Source organism: Chiloscyllium plagiosum, unplaced genomic scaffold (assembly GCF_037043375.1).
Source record: "Chiloscyllium plagiosum isolate Xiang-an unplaced genomic scaffold, Cpla_swu_hap1 HiC_scaffold_17, whole genome shotgun sequence".
Taxonomy (NCBI): domain Eukaryota; kingdom Metazoa; phylum Chordata; class Chondrichthyes; order Orectolobiformes; family Hemiscylliidae; genus Chiloscyllium; species Chiloscyllium plagiosum.
In genome coordinates, this window is record NW_028270155.1 from 43,447,229 (window position 1) to 43,471,043 (window position 23,815).

The 23,815-nt window shown below is 39.2% G+C and overlaps 1 protein-coding gene across 3 annotated transcripts in view; it reads right to left on the bottom strand.

The window, feature by feature from the left end:
* abcc12 (ATP binding cassette subfamily C member 12) overlaps positions 1-23,815 on the bottom strand; it is a 122,036-nt gene that overhangs the window by 15,110 nt on the left and 83,111 nt on the right. For all 3 annotated transcript variants that reach the window (XM_043706923.2, XM_043706921.2, XM_087995882.1), the window contains 6 exons: positions 22,845-23,045; positions 16,015-16,241; positions 10,172-10,309; positions 9,864-10,050; positions 1,714-1,803; positions 1,435-1,624 (listed from right to left, as the gene is read on the bottom strand). In XM_043706923.2, the coding sequence (XP_043562858.2) occupies positions 1,435-1,624; positions 1,714-1,803; positions 9,864-10,050; positions 10,172-10,309; positions 16,015-16,241; positions 22,845-23,045 (1,033 nt within the window). The remainder of the gene's footprint in view (positions 1-1,434; positions 1,625-1,713; positions 1,804-9,863; positions 10,051-10,171; positions 10,310-16,014; positions 16,242-22,844; positions 23,046-23,815) is intronic.

Genomic DNA, 23,815 nt, shown 5'->3' on the forward strand with positions numbered 1-23,815 from the left:
CTTCCTTTTGTTATCCCAGTTAACCAAAAAAGCCTTGATGCTTGTTTTAGATTATAGTTTTAAACTGAAAACCTTTCACCTCTGAACCCCTCTCTTCTGCCACAACCAAGCCCCAACACCCGATACCAGACCCATATTTAACTTAAATTAATGATTTGCCGTTATAGGTTAAAGCATGAGACAGTTCAGTGTTGCTGTCTGCTATTCTTGTTTCTGCAGTTTTAATCCAACCCAAGTTATTGCTGGTGTCATAATAATGTATAGAGCTATGTAGTTTGTTGTGAATATTTGTCATGGACTTCTACTTATATCTTAGTCACACTGTTGTGATAACCTTCATTATCTACTCTGATAGTGATGTTAATTGTATTGTAAAGATTGAATACTATGATTCAGAATATATTTATAATCTTAAATTTTTTTTCTGTCCTATTAGTTTAGGCCACTCCACCAAATTGACAAGTCATTTTAGTTCTTTATAAATTTGTAACCATTTCCAATTTGGTTTTCTTCTTTTTAAAAAAATATGTTTTGGATTTATAAGAATCTGAGTTTTGATAAACCAGAGACATGGCTAAAGCTAACGCTGGGAGCTATGTGCTTCTGTTCTCAAAACATGCAGACAGAATCAACTAGAGGGAAAAGGGACGCTGGGTAGAAGTGTTACATTATATTACAATGCTAAAATGTCGGGATGATAGAAGGGATATTGGTAAGTGTAAATCTGTTTGTATCAAGCTATAGAATAGGAAGGGAGCTATTATTGTATTTGGAGAAAATGCAGAGTCAATAACACTGTAAAGCAAATAAAGATTCAGATATAGAGATGAATGAGAGCTAAACTGCAAGTGTATTGGGGAAAAAAAGATAATTGATATCATTCACATGGTGAAATATGAATGGAGATTCTACGATGTGTCTAAAACTGTCTTCTACGTCAGAATATTTTTAGATGAGCAAGAAGTGATGCAGTGCTGGAACTAGTCCCAGAATTAAAATGAGTCATCGAAGCAATGAAAGATTAACACGAAGAAGTATGAATGCCAGAAATCTGAAACAAAAACAGAGAGTGCAGGAGAAGCAGCAGGTCTGGCAGCATCTCTAAAGAAAAAACAGTGTTATAGTAATTTGTGGTTAGTGTATTATAATGGTTTGAGTCAGTTTTGATGAAGGATCATTGGACTCGAACTGTAACTTTGTTTTCTCTGTACAGATACTATCAGACCTACTGTGTTTCTCCAACACTTTGTTTTTAAAAGCAAGAGAAAGTATTGGTAAACATGTGGGAAACTATCGCTGCAATATAATGTACACTATTGTTTCGTAAATAACATCCTTTTGTTTTAACTTTTGATTAATAAGGTATTTATTTTACTGTCATTTTCAATATATTCTACTCTCATTATCCAGAACAGTTTTCTCTTTATCTCTTACCTGATCCTGTTCTTCCAACGATTCCAATTTTCTCCTGAGCTTCTATATTTAAATGCAACCCTTTTAAAACTATTGGAGTGTTTTCTCTGTATTTCATCTGATAGTTCTTAAACATGATTGCACCTTGATTAGGCCATTCCTTGGAAACTGTTACATTTTTAACATGCAATGGAGCTTCTGAAACACAAAGCTGATAGAAATATGTAATTTTAAGGAACAGTGAGACAGATGTACTCTAGTGAATTGGGTTTTAAAATGTTTGTCTCTTTATGTGCTCACCTGTATATATTCCATTATTCGTTCTACTGATATGAATCTGGCTTCTGTTTCAATTCCCATTCTTATGCAGATTTGGAGTAATCCTGTCAGCTATAAGCAATAAATATTTCAAGTTCAGTTCTGTGCATTTCTGAATACGTCTTGTGATAATAATTGCTAACTAATGCAAAATAATTGAAGAAGAGCATCTCATAGTTTGATTAGGCACCTCCTAACTTTTCAGATCCAATACTGTTCAACAATGTTAGGTCATAATCTCCAACCCAATTTTGTTTCTTTTCAATTCACAGGTTTCATTTTATTCTTGTTTCTCTTTTGTTTTGCAGTTCATTATTCTGCTATTCCATGTTCTCTAGATACATCTTTTGGTGCTGTACTTGTCGTACTGCCATTCCTAAACCCTGTGCCAATACACTTCTCTCACCACAGGTCTTCCCTTTTGTTCTCTTTCCATTTCTCCCGTTTCCTTATTTAAAACTTGTTACGTTTCTAATTTTCTCAGCTCTGAAAAAAAAATCACTGATCTCAATTGTTGGCCAATTGATGCTGGGGTAAGAAATGGCTCAGAAAATGATTTGAAAATATCCTTGGATATCTTCATCTCAGAAACACCATTTTCAAATAAATCCAAGAAAGGGGAAATGAGAAACCACTTTACATCTAATTGATGCCCAGTAAGCTTCCTGAGGAGCTTGTCTATCAGCTGTAGAGGCTGAGAAGAACAGAAATCACTGAACCTGAACTTGTGTGGGGAATGTTATTGTCCATCATCAGGATGATAACCTAGCAAAAGTTAAAGTTTTTTTTCACGTTCACAATGTTTGAGGAGCTGGGGTTCCTAGTGCTGGATTTTAAACTTTACTTCCAATTGGTTATTTGCTCACTTTTGTGCTTGGAAAGCTGATGATCTCCTGGTGATGTCTACTCTCTCCTGCAAAGCATTGGCAAACCCACCATAGATGTTGGCTGCGTTTGCACCTCTCATTTCCCACCTCCTGATGTAATCAGTGCCAAATCCCAAAACATTCAAGATTGCTATATTTAACACTTCAAGTAATGATGACGTTTCTTCTGAAGACTGGTTTTGCAGTTTTATGGGGATATTTTGTTATCCTTCCTAATTGTTTTAGTAATTAATTTACACAAGTAGGAATCTCTCAAACTTAAATCTTTTAATAGATAAAAGTGTCAGACATGTGTCAATCTAATTGAACAATGTATCATCATTATTATACAAGACATGGGACAACTATTTAAAATGAGGCGTTTTCATTGGTGATGATCCAGTTAACATGTTATAAATAATGTAGTGTTTGAATCAAATAGTATGGTTAATTAAATTTCGCACGTATGTGATAGAATACTCATCCTGCTCATGTCCACATTTGTAAAGACACTTCTTTTTGTTCTAAATGATCAAGGAAACAGTATGAATTAACTTTAATATTAAGCTCACATTGATTTTACAAAGTTACATACACAGCAGTATATTGTATCTAAGTGAGAAAACTGCAGTAAGGCTCCTACTTTGCTATTTTTCTGTTTTGCTCTTTTTCTGGAAACCTGACAAAGGAAGAATTGCTTTCTTAACGCTAACTTTCACAATCTTGTTATGTAAATTACAAACAGGAAATTACATCACCCACCTTAAGAAACCAAGACCTATAGAGAGGTGGGACATACCACCAGTGCTTCACCGGAAACCCTCACTAATAATGTTACCTAGTTTGGTGACGAAACATCTGAAAACTAACCTTCCAGCTCAGGGAGCTAACTTGCATACTTAGAATTTTAGATATTGTTTACAATATTTTCTAACTGCAAGATGATGTGAGCAACATGGTGCATAATGTATTTTCAGAAATCAAATGAGTAATATATTAGATAAAGGAAGGACGGGACACCTTGGATCTATATTGTATTTCTTATGAACTCAGGATGTTCCCTATATTACAATGGTGACTATCCGTCAGGAACACTTTACAGTTGATAAAATACTTCAGAAGCATAGACATTTTTATAATGCAAGGAAAGAAGGCTGCAAAATCCACAGTTTAAACCTCTGTTTTGAAGATCAGCAGTGAGTGCCCTTTTTCTGAATACAATATTTGGTCCATTGTCAAGTTCCAATTATATTCATTCAAGAAGTTAGAATATAAAATGCAAAAAAGATATCTAATTTATTGATGAAATGAGATAATTTTGCTCCTTTGAAGAACCCTAGCATCACAAGATTATCTTATCTGAAAAGAAGCTCAACTTTTTTGCTCTTTCTATTTTGTCTTTTTTGTTCTCATTTGACTGCAACGTGTCAATTATAAATTTAAAAACTTAACGGGGGGTGATCCAAGATAGCGGCTTCCTGTAAGGATCACGTTTGCTGAGCTCCATGCTGCAACACTGACCCGACAGGACACATCCCAAACACTTTACTGTGAGTGAAAACACAGTAAAGGAGCTAGAAATCTGAAAAGAATCTACTTACCTTTGTCCTTGCAGGTGGAGAATGCTGAAGAAAGGAGGAAGCTATCCAAGGGCTGAGGCCACAGCCCTGCCCGCTGAAGCAGCGAACTTGTTTCCTCACCAGACCCTGGTTGAGGAGCTGGCCAAATCTCGTGAGGTCTTGGGAAGGCAGATCGAGGAGAAGCTGGCTCCTGTATCTGCTATGCTGCAAGACCTGGGAAAAGGACCAATGAGCTCGAGTGCCAGGCTGCAGGGGGAGAGGTAGGGACTGATTCCTCCAAGAGCTGGATTGAAGCCCTGGAAACACCGCTCTGGGGTCTGTTGCATCTGGTAGCTGATCTCGAAAACAGGGGCAGAAGAAAGAACCTGCGTGTTGTTGGCATACCGGAGGGGATGGAAGGTGAGTGGCCGGTGGAGTTCTTTGAGAAGTGGTTCCTGGAGTTCCTTGGAGGTTGAGAAGGGAAGGGTAACAATTGAAAGAGCCCACTGGGTCATACATGAAATCCAGATGCGGATCAGCACCCATGCCCTGTCCTGGTAAGGCTCCATCATTATAAAGACAAGCAGAGGCTCATGGAAGCCCCTTGAGCCCAGAGCTGCATGTGGCAGCTCCAGGATCATGTTTTTTTCAAGACATCTCAGTGGCAGTGGTCTGAAAAAGGAAGTCCTACAATGGTGTCAAGAGGAGATTGAGAGAGCTTGGGATCCAGTATTCTTTAAGATATCCAGCGGTGCTTCAGATCAATCATAATGGATCCATACATTTGTTCGACTCACCAAAGAAAGCAAAGAACTTTGTGGACACATTGACTTAAGTCTAACGGCTGAATAGGTGTAGAGGACAAAGCTGTTCGGGTTTGCTCTTCTTTGAAAAGGACTTGGTGGAGTCTCCTTTCTGGTAATAATTGCATGAAATGATGTCCGGGATGGATAGAATATTTGTCTTTCATCTCTAAGTTATGTTAAGGGATGGGTGACATCTGCATTTTTAGTTTACTTGTTCATTGCACTAACCTTGCTTTTGGGTGTTGTTTTTTCTCTCCCGGGTGGTCGTTGTGTGTGGTGCGACCCTAGCTGGTGGGAGTTGAGATGGTGGTTGGGATGGTTAGTCGGGTTGTAGGGTGTGTATGTACCCCCTTTGAATGGGGGGTAAATTCCTCTAATCAGTGCCTTTGGTGTTTTTTTAATTTTTCTGTTTTTTGCACGTTTTTGTAAGTTTTGCAGATTTGTTGGCTGCAGTTATTTTAGTCTGTGTAGTTTTTGGATTTTGTGGATTCTTTTGCGTTAAAGCTCAGTGATGTGTAGTTCGGGTTCTTCGTCTCTGGAGCCTAAATGCTGCTATATATGGCTCAGGATGTGTTTAAAAGGAGCACCTGGAATATTAAGGGGAGCCATTCATCGGTCAAGAGGAAGAAGGTACTTTCCAGCCTTAAAAGGGAAAGGCTGGATGTTGCCTTATTACAAGAAACACACTTGAATGATGCAGAGCATTTGAAGCTGCAACAGAATGGGTATGACCAGGTTTATTTTTCATCTTTCAATACGAGGAGTAGGGGGCAGCCATTTTAATTAGAAAGAATCTCCCATATAAGTTGTTAGAGTGCATTAAAGACACACATGGGAGATTTGTAATCCTTAAAGCTTTGATACATGGGGAAGAATACGGGATTTTAAATGTTCACTGTCGCCTAGCCCACCCCCTTAAATTCTTTTCAGGTGCACTTTCTAGACTGGTTAGCCTTGCATTTCAACATATCATCGTAGGAGGGGATTTCAGTTTTCTCATAGACACTACGGTAGACAGATTGCCCAAAGGCCCGCTGACACCTTCTTTGTGATCTAAACAATTTAAGAGATTTGTGTGCTGAATTGGGGTTGGTAGATGTTTGGAAGTATCTTCACCCTACTTGCAGGGACTTCACGTTCTTTTCAAGCCCATATAAATGCTATTCCAGGAATGATCTTTTTCTGACCCCTACAGCACATCTGGGCTTGGTGGTGTCATGTACAATTGGCAATATCACTATTTCCAATCACGCCCCAGTGTATTTAATGGTTAAGAATAAGGATACAGTGGTAGGCTCGAGGCACTGGTGACTGGACCCCTTCATCCTTAAGGATAGCAAGTTTATTGAGTTCTTTTCTACTGAGTTCAGGCCTTTTTTAGACACTAATTCAGGCTCGGCCAGTAGCCCATCCATCCTTTGGGAAACAGCGAAAGCTTATGCTAGGGGGTTGGTTATTTCCTATTCAGCCAGTAAGAAGCGACGGACAGTGAGCAGCAACACTTACTCAAGGCACCTCTGAAAGTAGCTGAAAAGGCATATTTTTACAGGCCCTTGCTGGTTAAACTGCAGAGGATCACGGCGCTTTGGTCTACGCTGAATTCCATGCTCACACAGACAGCCAAGGGGGAGCTTACATTTGCAAGTCAAAGGCTGTTTGAGCATGGGGATAAGTCGGGCAAGTACCTACCATGTCTTGCTGGGAAAAAGAGTGCTCCCCCAGGCCATTACCTCGATCAGAGAGGACACTGGAAATTTGACCTAAAATTCTGAAAGAATGAATGCAGCATTCCGGAAATTTTACTCTGAATTATACCAATCTGAAATTGGTAATGTGAGAGAGGGTGGGTTAAGATGGAGTCTTTTTTTAAGAATTTGGACCTTTTAAGAGTGATCTCTGAAAAAGAGTCTCCCCTCAATGCCCCATTGTCAGAGCAAGAGGTGCAGGAGGCTGTGAGGCAGCTCCAGAATAGGAAGGGGCCGTCTCCTGACAAGCTCCCCAGTGAGTTCTATAAAGAATTTATAAGTATATTGTCAAGGCCAATGCTTGGTATGTTTAATGACTCACATAGTCATGGCCTCTTCCCACCATCTCTAAGAGAGGCAAACATCTCTCCCATTCTTACGAAAAGGAAGGCCCCAGAAGACTGTGCTTCCGATACACCCATTTCATTCCTGAATGTTGACTTCAAAATCCTATCCAAGACTCTGACATTAAGGCTAGAAACTGTACTGCTCTCCAACATTAAGGAGGATCAGACAGGGTTCATAAAAGGTTGCAGATTGACGGATAATGTCAGAAGATTACTTAACATGATCCAAGTATGTCAACAGCAATCGGTACAGGGATTGGTGCTCTCCTTAGATGCAGAAAAAGCATTTGACAGGGTTGGGTGGCCATATCTTTTTCATACTCTGAAGCGATTTGGCCTGGGAGGGACCTTCATCAGGTGGGTGGAGGTTTTGTATAGTGATCCTCTTGCCACGGTCCTCACCAATGGTGTATGGTCAAGCAATTTTAATATTTGTTGGGCCAGTTGACAGGGCTGTCCCTTGTCAACATTGCTTTTCACAATGGTGATCGAACCACTGGCGGAGGCAATACGCAGGGATCCCAATATAGCCGCTCCAGAAATGGGGACAAGATCACATAAGATCGCATTGTATGCGGATGACTTTCTTGTCTTCTTATCAAACCCAACAGTGTCAGTGCCACACCTGATACAATGCATCAATGTAATTGGTGGCTTCTCGGGTTATAAGATCAATTTTGCAAAGTCAAAGACCATGCCCATGGGTGGTCTCTGAGAGTGCCTGATCCTGAGGGCGGATCTCAGTTCCCTTTTAAATGGTCGTAGGAGGGCTTTCTCTACTTAGGCATATTTTTTACTCCCATTTTTGATCAGCTGTTTAAAGCCAATTTTGCCAATTTATTCGACAGACTCAAGCAGGAACTTCAGAGGTGGGAGGCGCTTCCGATCTCTTGGTTAGGTCAGAAAGCACTCATTAAAATGAATATTCTGCCCTGCCTGTTGAATCCTATGCAAATGCGTCCTCTGCTTTTTACTGAGCAAATATTTAGAAGACTGAGCAGCTGGTTTAGTTCTTTTATCGCAAGCGGCCCCTAACTAAATTGACTAAATTGCAGTTACCTTACAGACTGGGAACAGTGGGCCTCCCAGGTAACAAAAACTAACAATAAAGCTCGTTGCTATCTTACATTAATGATTGGGCTGGAGGGGACCTCACTCACTTTGGTTGGACACCGAAGCATCTCAGGCAAGATGCCTCCTTATTAGCCTGCTGTTCTTAGACAAATTGAGAACAGTTAAGGAATATTGCCACAGCCCAATAGTCATCAATACCGTCAAGGCGTGGAGGGCAATGCGACAGGGTGAGGGCAATATTGCTATAACATCATTTTTGACACCCAAAGTTGTTAGGCCAGGCTTTCAGCCAGGAATGATGGAATCTGGGTTTAAACTCTGCGTGTGTCTTGCCTGGTTGATTTATTCGAGTGGGATATACTGATGTCCTTTGATCAGTTGGCTTGGAAATATGAATTGCTCAGTAGGGACCTCTTTCATTTCTTTCAAATTAGAAACTTCATGCAAAAAGAGACCACACTTCTAACTGATCCTTATAGATCTGACCTGGAGAAGCGGGTGTTGAATGCTGAGGATACATTATCTGTTAGCAATGTTTATCATCGAACAAGACTGAATGGTTCTATAAGGTATGGGAAGATATCTGGGAAAATGCAAGAAGGGTCTTGATTTGCAACAGGACCCAATGCCTTTGAAGATTCTCCACTGGATCCATCTGGCTCCAGACCGCCTCGCTAAATTTAAAGCAGGAGCATCTCCAACGTGTCCTAAATGTAAAGTGAGCATGAGCACACTTACTCATTGTCTTGGTCCTGCCACAGACTGTGGGCATACTGGAGCGCTGTGGGAGGCGAAATGGAGAAGACCTTGGGGACGGATGGGGAGATGGACATGATATCTCTTGTTCTTGGCTTTGTTAATTCCCTTTCATTGGATACACACGAAAAAAAAAAGGTTTTCAGTATCATCACTTCTTGTGGCAGGAAGAACATTCTATTCGGGTGGATGTCGGAAAATCCCCCAGGGCTGGCGGGCTGGTGTAAGCTAGTTATAGAGCACATCCCCTTGGACTTTCTTACGAGTATGGTGCACCACAAAACTGAGAATTTCTACAAGTCATGGTGTCCCTGTTTGGACGACCTAGGTACAGATTTGTCTACCATATTAATAAGAGCCTTTATATAGCCATAGCAATTCTATGTAATGAATGTGGTATCCAGAGGGGAGGAGCTATGAACATATGAATATGTATAAACTTACGTACCCAATGATCGAGGGCAATTGCTTTGTTTTGCTGAGCTGTGCTAAGGTTATTATCATTATTATTATTGTTAAGACTTTTCTTTTTTAGCTTAGTTATTAGTTGATATTTATGTAATTAGCAGGTTTGGTTTTTAATATTAGTTTGAATTGTTTGGCTTTGTATTTGTTGTAATATTCTTCCTTTTTTTAAATAAAAATATATTTTAAAGAAAAGGCTGCCGGCCTTCCATCCCCTCTTTATGAATAAAGTTCAAATGCTATACATATTACTTCTCCCAAAACATTGTTCATAATTTAGACTGGAACTTTTAAATTGTTGTTATGTAGTTGAAATAGTGCCTTTCATTCCAGTCTTTCCTTGGTGACTGAAATATCTTTTCACTGAATAGGAAAATCTCAAATATATTGAAGTTGATTTTTTTTCTGAATTCTATTGAGTGTGTTATTTCAGAAGCAATTTTATGGTACTTCTGAAGATCAATTAGAATAATCAAAAGGTGAAAACTAGAAGAATAAATAAAAGTTTCCTCACCTGAATAGCGTATGACAAAGCAAGTCCCTTATTTGATGCAGGAATTGAATCAGGACTCAGGATAACAAAGAGAGCCACAGTCAAAGTCATGAGAGCTGTGAGTATATCAATTCTCACAGCAAGCCATCGCATCGAACAGTTAAAGAGTAAAAAATGGCTAGAATTTTTATCACTTAAGTCTTTAAATCTGTAAAATAATAAAGAACACTATTTTTGACAACAATTTAAGATTGAAAACAGTATGATAACTGTAGAAAATTGATCATTGTGATAAGCATAATATCAAAGATATAAAGAGCTTCACTTACCGTTCAATAAAATCATCTGTTTTATTGTAGGCATGAATTGTGCTTATTCCTTGAATACTTGCGGTAATATGAGAGAACCAAGGGGATCTGCTAACATTTTCTATTCTCTTCAGTTCTCTGATGCCTTTTTGAAAAAGTCTGCATAGAAAAAGCATTTAGGGTTTTTTTTGGATTCTCTACCTGACTTTAAATAATTTTCCCTTCCTTCATTAATTCCCACAATAAGGGCCAAAAGGATGGATTGATCTGTTCTGAGGCTTCTGTCAATGGAAACAGATGCTAAAAATTGGTAGGAACAATTCTAGTGATGAAAACTTCAGAGTATGGTTTCAAAGATTACAATGATAGATGTTTAAAAAGGTGAAGAGCTTACCCTGATGGACATTGACTCTCCAGTGAATGAATGCATCTAATATCATACCACATACTCATTCACAAGCAATCAGGATTAAGAATATTCTTCTCTCCTCAGAACCAAGTGTAGTGAATCAGCCAATAACATAACTAAAGATTAAAAACACTTTGCCTTTAATCAATATGCATTGTCATGTATGCAGGTACTGAAGTAATGTTACCTCTTCAATCATTGTGATATTATTTTGTTCAACACGCTGCACATAGAACTTAAAACTGTGCAAACCCAAATTAACATAAAGTTGTTCAATTTGTTCATAGTTTGACTGGCATACAATGACACAGACTCTAATACCCATCCTAAATTTCTAAAAGTAAATATCATTTATTTGATTCAGCATGTTCATTCTCAGGATTTCTCAGAACTGTGGAGTGAGCTCAAGCCTGGCACAACTTGAACAAGTTGTTTACTAAATTCTCCCATCTAGCGTTTTGCAATTAGATTTTAAAAACTTTAAAAGTATGAGTGATGATGATAGCTCATGGACAAAGGATGATGAAATGGGTGGAAGACTGGGAAACAAAGCTCAGTACAGGGAAATACGAAGTGATGCACTTTGGTCGCACTTCAATGAAAAGAGACTATACTGTAAGTGTCACAATTCTAAAAGATTGGAAAAGTATAGAGACTTTGGTACCCATGTATACAAAATTTATATGTTACAAGGCAAGTTGATAAAGTTGCTATAAAAGCCATGTGGGTTACTGGAGTTACAAATGTATCAGTGGAATGTAAAAGTAAAGAGACCATGCTGCATCTTTACAAATTTACAGGTAAGGCCTCTGTTGAGTATTGTGGATTCAGGAAAGTCATAAATGCTTTTAAAAAAGTAGCAAAGGAGATTTACTAGGATGTTATTACAGTTCCCCATTAAAGTTTAAAAAGTTGGGATGGTTGTCATTGGATAGATAATGCTAAAAGATAGCATAATAAAGGTTTCAAAGTGTTGAGAAGTTTAGATAAAGTTGGTAAAGAAAATATTCCCTCCTGAGTAGATCAATAACTAGAAATCACAGATTAAAATATATTGGTTAAAGGTAGAAAGGAGAAATGTTATCACCGAGTAGTTGGTATCTGAAATATTATACCTGAAAGGATAGTGTCAGTGATTCCATAAATCATTTTAATAGTGAAGTTGAGTCATGTGCAGGATAATGAACAAAAAAAACAGGGATGTGGTCTTTCAAAGACCCAGCATTCTAAAATAGCTTCTGTGTTGTCAGTTTCTATGATTTCATCTTCAGCTTACTTTGAAATCAAGTCAAAAATCATATTTTCAGTTTTCATACCTTTCGTGTCTTATGTGTGTACTTTCAAAAAAATGAGAAACACTTTTTACAAAGACTTACAATTTGGGAGATAATTAAAGAATTCCACACTCAACTGTTTGTTGTAAACTATCAGCTATGCATCCGATCATATTATCCAGTGACATGGTTATTTTCTTTTGTGAACTCCTTAAAAACACACTCAAAAATGTGAAGTTCCACCTTGCCAATTAGAGTTTAAAAGTTAATACCATTACAAAATAGCCTCATATTGCAGCTTCTTGGATGCCAGCACTGCTGAGTTTAGCAAATTGATTTGCTTTAAATGCATTAAATGACACAAACAGCATTTGAAGAAATTTGATGTAAATACATTAGTCAGTAGACTATAAATATCCCACAAAGGAATTTCATTGTTTTCATGTCTGTAAGTCCTAGTGTTAAAAGTTAAGGTGAAGGCGTGGATTTTTTAGAATTACAGAAATGGTAAGTTGAGGGGCCAAGTACATAGTGATGAAGTAATATTCTATTAACAGCTAAATCACTAATAATCCTAACATTGTTGATTTTGCTGTACATTACCTTTTTCCTTTAATTTAGATAGTAATTAGAGCCTTTATGTCAAAAGGCTTCTCAACCTGAAACTCTTCCTCTTAAATTAAATTGTTCCAATTTTAGATTTAATTAAAAGACTTATCTCTAAAATACAATAGATACTTCCTTGAAACCCTATAGGGGGTGCAGTGAGGCGATGGAGTTAAGTGTTGACACTGATTAGGTGAGTAGATATTTGATGAATGACTAACACACATTTGGCCTGTTTCATATTATTTGCTGAGAGGTACACTTTGGGCCTTGTTATGTGCAGAATATCATCGAATCATTTTTTTGCATTGCTGTCATTTAAATTGTCAAACTTTATTTAAATCCATACAGAATACCCAGTAGTGTCACTAAGATGGAAATATGTCAAGGTTATTGAGAGCTTATTTTCAATGTGACTTGGAATTAAGTAGTCTATCATTTTAATAAATAACTATCGCTCAACATAGGATGTTATGTGTATCGAGGGTTATTTTCCTAATCTTACTTTTCACATGCTTTTTATATTTAGAGTCATAGAGTCATAGAGTCATAGAGATGTACAGCATGGAAACAGACCCTTTGGTCCAACCCGTCCATGCTGACCAGATATCCCAACCCAATCTAGTACCACCTGCCAACACCCGGCCCATATCTCTCCAAACCCTTCCTATTCATATACCCATCCAAATGCCTCTTAAATGTTGCAATTGCACCAGCCGCCACCACATCCTCTGGCAGCTCATTCCATACATGTACCACCCTCTGTGTGAAAACGTTGCCCTTTAGGTCTCTTTTATATCTTTCTCCTCTCACCCTAAACCTATGCCTCTAGTTCTGGACTCCCCGACCCAGGGAAAAGACTTTGTCTATTTATCCTATCCATGCCCCTCATAATTTTGTAAACCTCTATAAGGTCACACCTCAGGCTCCGACGCTTCAGGGAAAACAGACCCAGCCTGTTCAGCCTCTCCCTGTAGCTCAGATCCTCCAACCCTGGCAACATCCTTGTAAATCTTTTCTGAACCCTTTCAAGTTTCACAACAACTTTCCGATAGGAAGGAGACCACATGCAATATTCCAACAGTGGCCTAACCAATGTCCTGTACAGCCGCAACATGACCTCCCAACTCCTATACTGAATACTCTGACCAATAAAGGAAAGCATACCAAATGCCTTCTTCACTATCCTATCTACCTGCGACTCCACTTCCAAGGAGCTATGAACCTGCACTCCAAGGTCTCTTTGTTCAGCACCACTCCATAGGACCTTACCATTAAGTGTATAAGTGCTGCTAAGATTTGCTTTCCCAAAATGCAGCACCTCACACTTATCTGAATTAAACTCGATCTGCCACTTCTCAGCCCATTGGCCCATCTGGTCAAGATCCTGTTGTAATCTGAGGTAGCCCTCTTCGCCGTTCTCTACACCTCCAATTTTGGTGTCACTTGCAAACTTACTAACTGTACCTCTTATGCTCGCATCCAAATCATTTATGTAAATGACAAAAAGTAGAGGAACCAGCACCGATCCTTGTGGTACTCCACTGGTCACAGGCCTCCAGTCTGAAAAACAACCCTCCACCACCACCCTCTGTCTTCTACCTTTGAGCCAGTTCTGTATCCAAATGTTCTCCCTGTATTCCATGAGATCTAACCTTGCTAATCAGTCTCCCATGGGGACCCTTGTCGAACACCTTACTGAAGTCCATATAGATCACATCTACTGCTCTGCCCTCATCAATCTTCTTTGTTACTTCTTCAAAAAACTCAATCAAATTTGTGAGACATGATTTCCCACGCACAAAGCCATGTTGACTATCCCGAATCAGTCCTTGCCTTTCCAAATACATGTACATCCTGTCCCTCAGGATTGCCTCCAGCAACTTGCCCACCACCGAGGTCAGGCTCACTGGTCTATAGTTCCCTGGCTTGTCTTTACCACCCTTCTTAAACAGTGGCACCACATTTGCCAACCTCCAGTCCTCCGGCACCTCACCTGTGACTATCGATGATATAAATATCTCAGCAAGAGGCTCAGCAATCACTTCTCTAGCTTTCCACAGCGTTTTCGGGTACACCTGATCTGGTCCTGGGGATTTATCTACCTTTAACCGTTTCAAGACATCCAGCACTTCCTCCTCTGTAATCTGGACACTTTGCAATATGTCACCATCTATTTCCCTACAGTCTATATCTTCCATGTCCGTTTCCACAGTAAATACTGATGCAAAATATTCATTTAGTATCTCCCCCATTTTCTGCGCCTCCACACAAAGGCCGCCTTGCTGATCTTTGAGGGGCCCTATTCTCTCCCTAGTTACCCTTTTGTCCTTAATATATTTGTAAAAGTTTTGTAAAATTTTGCTTTTCCAGGATTACATGTCTGAATAAGGAGACAGTGCTTCATTTACTGCCTTGTCTATTGTACTGGATAGCATCTCCTAAAGGCTTGTGTTGATGCAATTTAGTGGGATTGATGTGGTATTGCCTTTCGAAATATTTGTACAACTACTTCCATTCCCTTTCAACTGGATAATCATTCAGCTTGTCAAGGAATTGTGTGAGAGAACTGAGCAGGAATGAGTTCACTGAAGAGTTTCTATCTGTCTATCCAAGCCCCAACATTCAGAATCTCGGACAAGTCAAACTGCTATATGTTTCTATTAGCTCAGATCAGATTGATGATATAACGACTGGATAATTTGGTTTTAGTACTGCTGACCAAGACACCATGTGGACTCCAATGTGGTTTGTATGAAACATGTCATGGAATTTTCTGTGTCCTCCTCAATGGGCACAAGATATTTAGTTTAAATGCTTCATCTGAAAGAACGCACTGTTGACAATGCAGTACCCCCTGAATATTACATTATAATGCCAACCTCGATCACATACTCAAGCCTTTGGAGTTCTTACGACTCAGTTGTGAACATATTACTACCAAGCCAAGGGTAACACCTTGTTGCATAATCTTCATAATGAACTTATATGAGAAAAAAACATCATATGCAGTTTTCTCTGATAAAAATGTGTGCAATTAAATTCTGTTTCTCCAGAACTTCGGTGAGACCAAAAAATTAAGAATTAAATGGAGCTACTCAAATATATTCAGCAGACAATGATATAAAAGGTGATACAATAGTGATAGAAAAACCCAGAAATATGCAACAAACAAGACTGCTTATTTCTGAAAGGAGAAAAGATGAATCAATATTTTAAATCTCAGGTACTTAGTAGAGTAGATTTTCCAAGCTAGAACTTAAAATATTCCTCTTTGCTCTCATCTGTGCAATCCCACAATTTGCACCTTTTATTTTCATCTCTGCTGTATTTAATCATATGTTGCGATACTTACATCTCCCCAAAGAGATCATGAATTTCAAATTTACCCTCTACAACTTTTTGAAAAAGTTGTTCTCAATGGGGTATACTTTATGATTTTGTGATCTTAGTATACAGCTTCCCACAGTGATTGTATATTGGGAGTTCTAACATGGAACTGAATTCAATAGCCCAATGCTTTTAATGCTCCATTATTGAATACATTGAAACTATTTAACAAACATAGAACTTACTTGAAAATGATAACAAAAACTATAGCCATGATAACAACTGCGATGAGAAGGTATGGAAACACTGCTGCCAAGGTTGCTATCGTGAACAACACGATCAACACCTGTTGTAGAAAATTCTCGGCTTGAAATGGTAGCCTCACATCAATTTCATCCATGTCCTTGGAAAAACGGTTAATGATCCTTCCAAGTGGGGTGGTGTCAAAGAATTTCATTGGACTATGCAAAATCTTGTTTTTAAAAAAGAAAATAAATGAAATACAATTCCCAAATTAAGTGGTTATTACCAAAGTGAATATAAAGTGAAGCTTATACTACTACTTTTCAATAATTCTTACAAGATTATCATCTGCGTTTTAAGTCCCACTTCTGTTCAAAAATTTAGCTCTATATCCTCGGGGAAACCAATTGGAAGCACATTTTATAAAGAACAGAATTTTATATCAGGGTGCACAAGCCCCTCACACCTGGGGGCAGAATTTTATAGTCCTCTGTCAGTGGGTTGCAAAGTTTCCATAAAATTCCCCTGACATCCTTCTCATTGTCCTTCCTGACCAGTTTGTAATTTTATGATGAGACAGGTAAGACTTGAGTCAATCCATCCACTCTTCCTCCATTTTGCAATCTTAAATTGGCAACTGATCCTGTGTGCTTCCCCCCCCCACCCCCCCCCCCCCCCCACCCCCCAACCCCCACCTCAATTTTAGAGTGGGGAATGTCTGTCAGGCATCTTTATACAGGTCTCAGGTTGATGGGTGCATCTGTATGGCTGGCAACCTTTCCATATTGGGCAACCTCACCAAGGTCTGCACCACATGATAACGCCCTTCTCCACTCTTAGTCCCCCTGTGCAATTCAGCCCCACCATTAACTCTCTCATCCCTGTCTCCCCAGCATCCCATGTCTTATCTCTCCTTGAGACCACATGTACCTAGATCTTTTAGGGAATTTGTAACTTGACAAAATGGAACAACTGCTAAAGTGGGAGGCAGGGAGCACCCATGTCCCAAGTGTTGCTAATACACTAAAATAAAACTATCCTGTGGCAGGGTGAATGATCTCCCTAACTAGCACAGCAGTATCACAAGTTACATAATCTGTCAAATATTATGATATTATAACCAAATACACAGATTTTACTAATTATTAGTAGAAACACTTGGGCAAAAATATACAAATAACTGATAAATCACAAAATACAATTTGCGTACTTATTCAAGCAATAATCTCCAAGAGATTGGATATGTATTTACTTATTTTGGGTACAATGGATAATGCTGAAAACAGATGATTGCATTTAACATCTATCAGTTTTCAAGTTGTGCTAGACATTGCACCAGTAAAATGAAGAAATTGAATTTACTGAAGAATGTATATCTTTTGGAAATTCTTTCAGAGACAATGGCATGTAGTATTTTCTAACTCTGCCACCTTGTTCAGAACAGATGAACAAAGCAAGGTCTTAAAAATGCTGTCACACTGATATATCTCAGGCTAAAAGCACCAGAGCATTGATTTTCTCTTCTTTCTGTCTGTCACTGTAGAGACCTAACATATAGTAGATTTGTTTATCGAGAACAGTGGCTTTTAACATCTGAGCACCAGCCTCAGCACATCTATCCAAAAACTCAAGTGACAAGGCATACCTACAAATTTGCGGTTGTGTTTCTGCTGTGCTATAAATAGAGTGTAACTTGAACCTTTCCTGCAGAAGGAAGAGAAATGAAGTTGCCTCTATGAATAAATTTATAGCTTCATTTGTTTTGTTCAGGTGAAGATCAGGAGTGACTGAGCTGGCTCTGAAACCAATTTTTAGCAAAGAAATTGCTGACAAGTCACTTTTCCCTATTACATCCTGCCATTATTAACATTTAGTATACCTTGGATGGCATGTACTTAATATTTTTGGAAGAAGTGAGAATCTCGGCATATGACAGGAAGAAATATTATAATGGAGAGAGCTAATTGTGGAAAAGGAAATGTGAATAGAAATCTCAGGTTTCTTTGATGGTTTTCAAACAAAAAGCCGAAGTGTTTGAGTGGGCTTCTCTGCACCCACATGGAGACAGTGAGGTCGGCAGATGCTGGAGATCAGAGTTGAGAGTGTGTTGCTGGAAAAACACAGCAAGTCAGGCAGCATCAGATGAGCAGGAAAATCAACATTTCAGGCCGGAGCCCTTCATCAGGAATGAGCCTATTATAGATGATGGGAGGTCAGCCAGGACAGCATTACAAACAGATGTGAACAGGAAGAATGGCTCCACTCTTTTGCCACTCTTCATTTCACTGCAACAAGTGTTTTTGTTTAAATAGGTTATGTTTGCCAAATCATTCAGTATCCAACAATTGGCATGCTGTACCTTCACACAGATAGGATTTCTTTAGATTTAAAAAGGAAAAAGAATGATACTTGCTATATTTAGCCCATTCTAAACAAAATATTTTAAATGCCCTGACCTCCATACACATAGGCACTCCAAGTTTACCGTGTATGCACAAATAACTTATAAATAGGAGTTAAAAATCACGCAACACCAGGTTATGGTCCAACAGGTTTATTTGGAAGCACTAGCTTTTGGAGTGCTGCTCCTTCATCAGGTAGCTGTGAAGGAGCAGTTCTCTGAAAGCTAGTGCTTCCAAATAAATCTGTTTTACTATAACCTGATGTTGTATGATTTCTTAACATTGTCCACCCCAATCCAACACTGGCACCTCCACCATACATTTGGAAAAGAGAATTTTAAGCAGAATTTTTTGAGTCCATTAAGAGTTGAAAGTATAGAGATCTTGTAAATTGATAATGAATGGTTTCAAGCTGGGTTTGTGGTCCCTCTGGATTCAGCATTGAGATAATTCAAGGATGTTGATGGATGATTTATGTCAGTGTTATGGCATTAGTAGTTTCTGTGTTGATTCTTAAAGCTCTACCTGTGGCATGTGAATGGTTGAACAGCAGACAGGTCTCAACCTTTCAAGCTGGATAGACAGAGAGTGAATGAGAATGGCTCACTCTGAGGCCCTGCTCCTTTCGAACCATTTTTTTAAAATTCATGTTCTTTGGTCTGGAGGCCAGTAATTTCTTAAACACAGAAGACGGTTAGTTGGTTTGTCTCATAATCACCTCTGTGCAATGATCTAAATGTGTCATCTCTAGTGAATTCCGGGTCAATGCTTTGCATCATTAGATTATGGCTGAATTAATTATTTTCTCAGTCAGAGTTTGTTGTCTGAGATGATTACATCTAATGTTTCTTCCTCATCTAGTTGAGTACCCAGGTGATGTCTGGATGCTTTACGTATCAGAAGATGGCTCTTCAGACTCCATAAGTGTGATTGATTCTGATGGGGCTGACTGCAGTTTAATGGCTTTGGAATTTCTGAGGTAAAGTCATGTAAATTTACAACATCTTAAAAGCTGCTACATCAAGTTACGGCAAGATTATTTCAGCCTTTAAAACAGAGGTTTTCAGCCCAATAATTAAATAAAATATTTTTTATGTGAAGTATGATTTTATAACAATTGTAATAATCAAGTTAGGAGTAACACCAAATTACAAAGACTGCGAAAATGTTGCCCTATATCAAAACAATAATATCATACAAGTCTTATAGCTGTCCATCATATTGTAATTATACACTAGAACAAAATTCATGATGTAAAATTTTACATCAATGTGACCATTGATTGAATCCTTTTGCTTGTCTCTGTGTTGCCTTGGTTTGACATGAACTGCACTGAACTACAATACTTGTAAAAGGCATCCTCCTATAACAATGGTAAGTAGCATCTAGTTATAGAGTCACAAATCAAACCTGACTTCCAAGGTTCCAATGAGGACTTTTGCATTCAGACCATCAGTCATGCATGTGAGTAAAAAGATCTTGTACACTAAAACAGATTATAGGAATTGTACACTTCCACAATTATCTAAACATTTCAATACAACTATATCTTTGTTAAGAAACTGCCTGCTACATTCAAGAATCCACAATTGTGCAAGGTCTTGATAAGTGCATATCTTATAATATTAATGTAAGTGTTGGCAAACAACTAAGCAGTAACTGACAAGTAATTAATCTGCCAGACTTAGTAGGCATGGGAGTTTATGCAATCAGGTATCAGAAATTGTTCTAAGGAAAAAAGAGCAGTTTTGTTAAGACAGAACATGCCCATAATTAAAATACTGGTATATTAAAGACAATAACATAAGGAATTTGCTCAGGGGTATATTTTCAGATGCAGCAACTTTGGCAGAAAATCAATGGAAATCTCATTTAAGTAGTATATTCAGGTGAGCAGTGAGGAGCTCTGAAACAATTCCAAGCCTATTTTGCAACGTTTCTACAGTTGGCTTTACTCTTCAGACAGGAAACTGAAGAACAGAAGTGCAACTTTCAAGTGAAGTGTGGTATTCTGATAGAGGTGACATCTTGAAAAATGTCCATATTACAGAGGAGGAAATGCTGGATATCTTGAAATGCATAAAAGTGGATAAATCCCCAGGACCTGATCAAGTATACCCTACAACTCTGTGGTAAGCTAGGGAAATGATTGCTGGGCCTCTTGCTGAGATATTTGTGTCATCGATATTCACAGGTGAGATGCCGGAAGACTGGAGGTTGGCTAATACGGTGCCAGTATTTAAGAAAGTTGGTAAGGACAAGCCACGGAACTACAGACCGGTGAGCCTGACGTCAGTGGTGGGCAAGTTGTTGGAGGGAATCCTGAAGGACATGTATTTGGAAAGGCAAGGACTGATTAGGGATAGTCAACATGGCTTTGTAAATGAGAAATCATGTCTCACAAACTTGATTGAGTTTTTTGAAGAAGTAACAAAGAGGATTGATGAGGGCAGAGCGGTAGATGTGATATACATGGACTTCAGTAAGGCATTCGACAAGGTTTCCTATGGGAGATTGGTTAGCAAGGTTAGATCTCATTGAATACAGAGAGAACTAGCCATTTGGATACAGAACTGGCTCAAAAGTAGAAGACAGAGGGTGGTGGTGGAGAGTTGTTTTTCAGACTGGAGGCCTGTGACCAGTGGTATGCCACATGGATCAGTGATGGGTCCACTACATTTCATCATTTATATAAATGATTTGGATGGGAGCATAAGAGGTACAGTTAGTAAGTTTGCAGATGATACCAAAATTGGAGGTGTAGTGGACAGTGAAGAAGATTACCTTGGATTACAATGGGATCTTGGTCAGTTGGGCCAATGGGCTGAGGAGTGCAGATAGAGTTCAATTAGATAAATGCGAGGTGCTGCATTTTGGGAAAGTAAGTCTTAGCAGGACTTATACACTTAATGGTAAGGTCCTAGGGAGTATTGCTGAACAAAGAGACCTTGCAGTGCAGGTTCATAGCTCTTTGAGTCGCAGATAGATAGGATAGTGAAGAAGGCATTTGGTATGCTTTCCTTTATTGGTCAGAGTATTGAGCACAGGAGTTGGGAGGACATGTTGCAGCTGTATAGGACATTGGTTAGGCCACTTGTGTGTGCAATTCTGGTCTCCTTCCTATCGGAAGGATGTTGTGAAACTTGAAAGGGTTCAGAAAAGATTTACAAGGATGTTGCCATGGTTGAAGGATTTGAGCTGTAGGGAGAGGTTGAATAGGCTAGGGATGTTTACCCTGGATTGTTGGAGGCTGAGGGGTGACCTCATAGAGGCTTATAAAATCATGAGGGGCATGGATAGGGTAAATAGACAAGGTCTTATCCCTGGGGTGGGGGAGTCCAGAACTAGAGGGCATAGGTTTAGGGTGAGAGGGGAAGGATATAAAAGAGACCTAAGGGGCAACGTTTTCACACAGAGGTTGGTACAGGTATGGAATGAGCTGCCAGAGGAAGTGGTGGAGGTTGGTACAATTGCAACATTTAAAAAGCATCTGGATGGGTATATGAATAGGAAGTGTTTGGTGGGATATGGGCCGGGTGCTGGCAGGTGGGACTAGATTGCATTGGGATATCTGGTCAGCATGGACAATTTGGACCAAAGGATCTGTTTCCATGCTGTACATCTCTATGACTCTATAACTAATTTGGAACTGGGAATTAGAAACAGGTGCAGGAAAGTAAATCCATATGTGAAAAGGATATCTGATACATGTCCTAAAACATAACTTAATCATTACAGTTGTATTTTAGCATCAAGATTATTACTGTTTTATATTTCCTGAGAGAATAAACTGAAACAGAATCTTGTGGAGGTGCCAGGAGTGTCAGCTGTTATACCCATCAACTTTTATCGGGAAGGGCCACATTGAATCTTGTGTCATTCAGGCACTTGACATGACAATGATGGTTCCAGGATGGATTCAGACCAATTGAGTGATGGCAGGAAGGGAGTTACAGGGAGGGAGTTGGCAGTGAAGGCAAGGGGTTGGCTTTCAGCTTCTCCGGTCCTGAAATCAGCTCCGTTGTTCATGGACTGAATGCCTTTAAATGAGAGTCAACCCTAGCTTCACCCTCCCATTGGGACCACAAAAGCAAATAAACCAGAAATTGTTGATTTCTGTGTCATTTCCAACTTGCTGAGCACCCCTGCCCATCACTAGCTTAATACCAGCAGCAACAGGAATCCTCTTAAGAGCCTCAATTGCTAGTAGGGTAGAAAGACTGTCCATGGGCTGCAGACATAATTACGATGGTAGCAGATTCCTGACCCAGGAACCTACCACTCAATTAAATGCACATTGCAATCAATCCCACCTTGCAGGAACAGTGAAAAGTCCGCCCTGCATATGTCAATATATTAATTTAAAGTCAAAGTTAATTTCACCTTTATAACTGAAATCTATAAATTCCTGTATCAAACATGCATCTTACCTTGTAGAATACATCGTCATGTAATGAAGATGAAGCTTTCAAAGTAAACTTTGTGAAAACAAATCCCTTAATGACACTCAGAACAATGATTACAACAATGGACATCCCATAAATTAGTTGGTAGAATCCTAGCTGGGGATTATTGGTGATGCTGCTGCAGTCCACTGTCGTGGTATTGTTCCTTTGTGCAATACAGTCAGGCTACATAATTAAATACAAAACAAGATTGTCAAAAGCTTAGTTCCTTAGACACAAAACACATAACAGTCTAGGAATTACACATTTATAGCTGAATCGTCAGGCAAACAGTCGGGCAGATTGGGATGTCTTAACATAATAGTTTGTGAATTTCCCTTCAGAGGTGCTCTATTGCTCATCACATCATATCCAATGTTATTTAGATTAGATTGGATTACCTACAGTGTGGAAACAGGCCCATCGACCCAACAAATCCACACCGACCCTTCGAAGAGCAACCCACCCAGACCCATTCCTCTACACTTACCCCTTCACCTAACACTACGGGCAATTAAGCATGGCCAATTCACCTAACCTGAAAATGTGTTGCTGGAAAAGCGCAGCAGGTCAGGCAGCATCCAAGGAACAGGAGAATCGACGTTTTGGGCGTAAGCCCCTCTTCAGGCTTATGCCCGAAACGTCGATTCTCCTGTTCCTTGGATGCTGCCTGACCTGCTGCGCTTTTCCAGCAGCACATTTTCAGCTCTGATCTCCAGCATCTGCAGCCCTCACTTTCTCTCAATTCACCTAACCTGCACATCTTTGGATTGTGGGAGGAAACCGGAGCATCTGGAGGAAATAGTTTTTCTTGGTCGAATTACTGTTCCAATACTGAATTGTATAATTCATGTATGACTCAGTACAATAAATTCTTAGCAATAGTATTAAAGGAGCTGGAACTTGTGGGTCTTTGGGGCACATAGGATTCACCAATCCTTCCTCAAGAGCAAGTT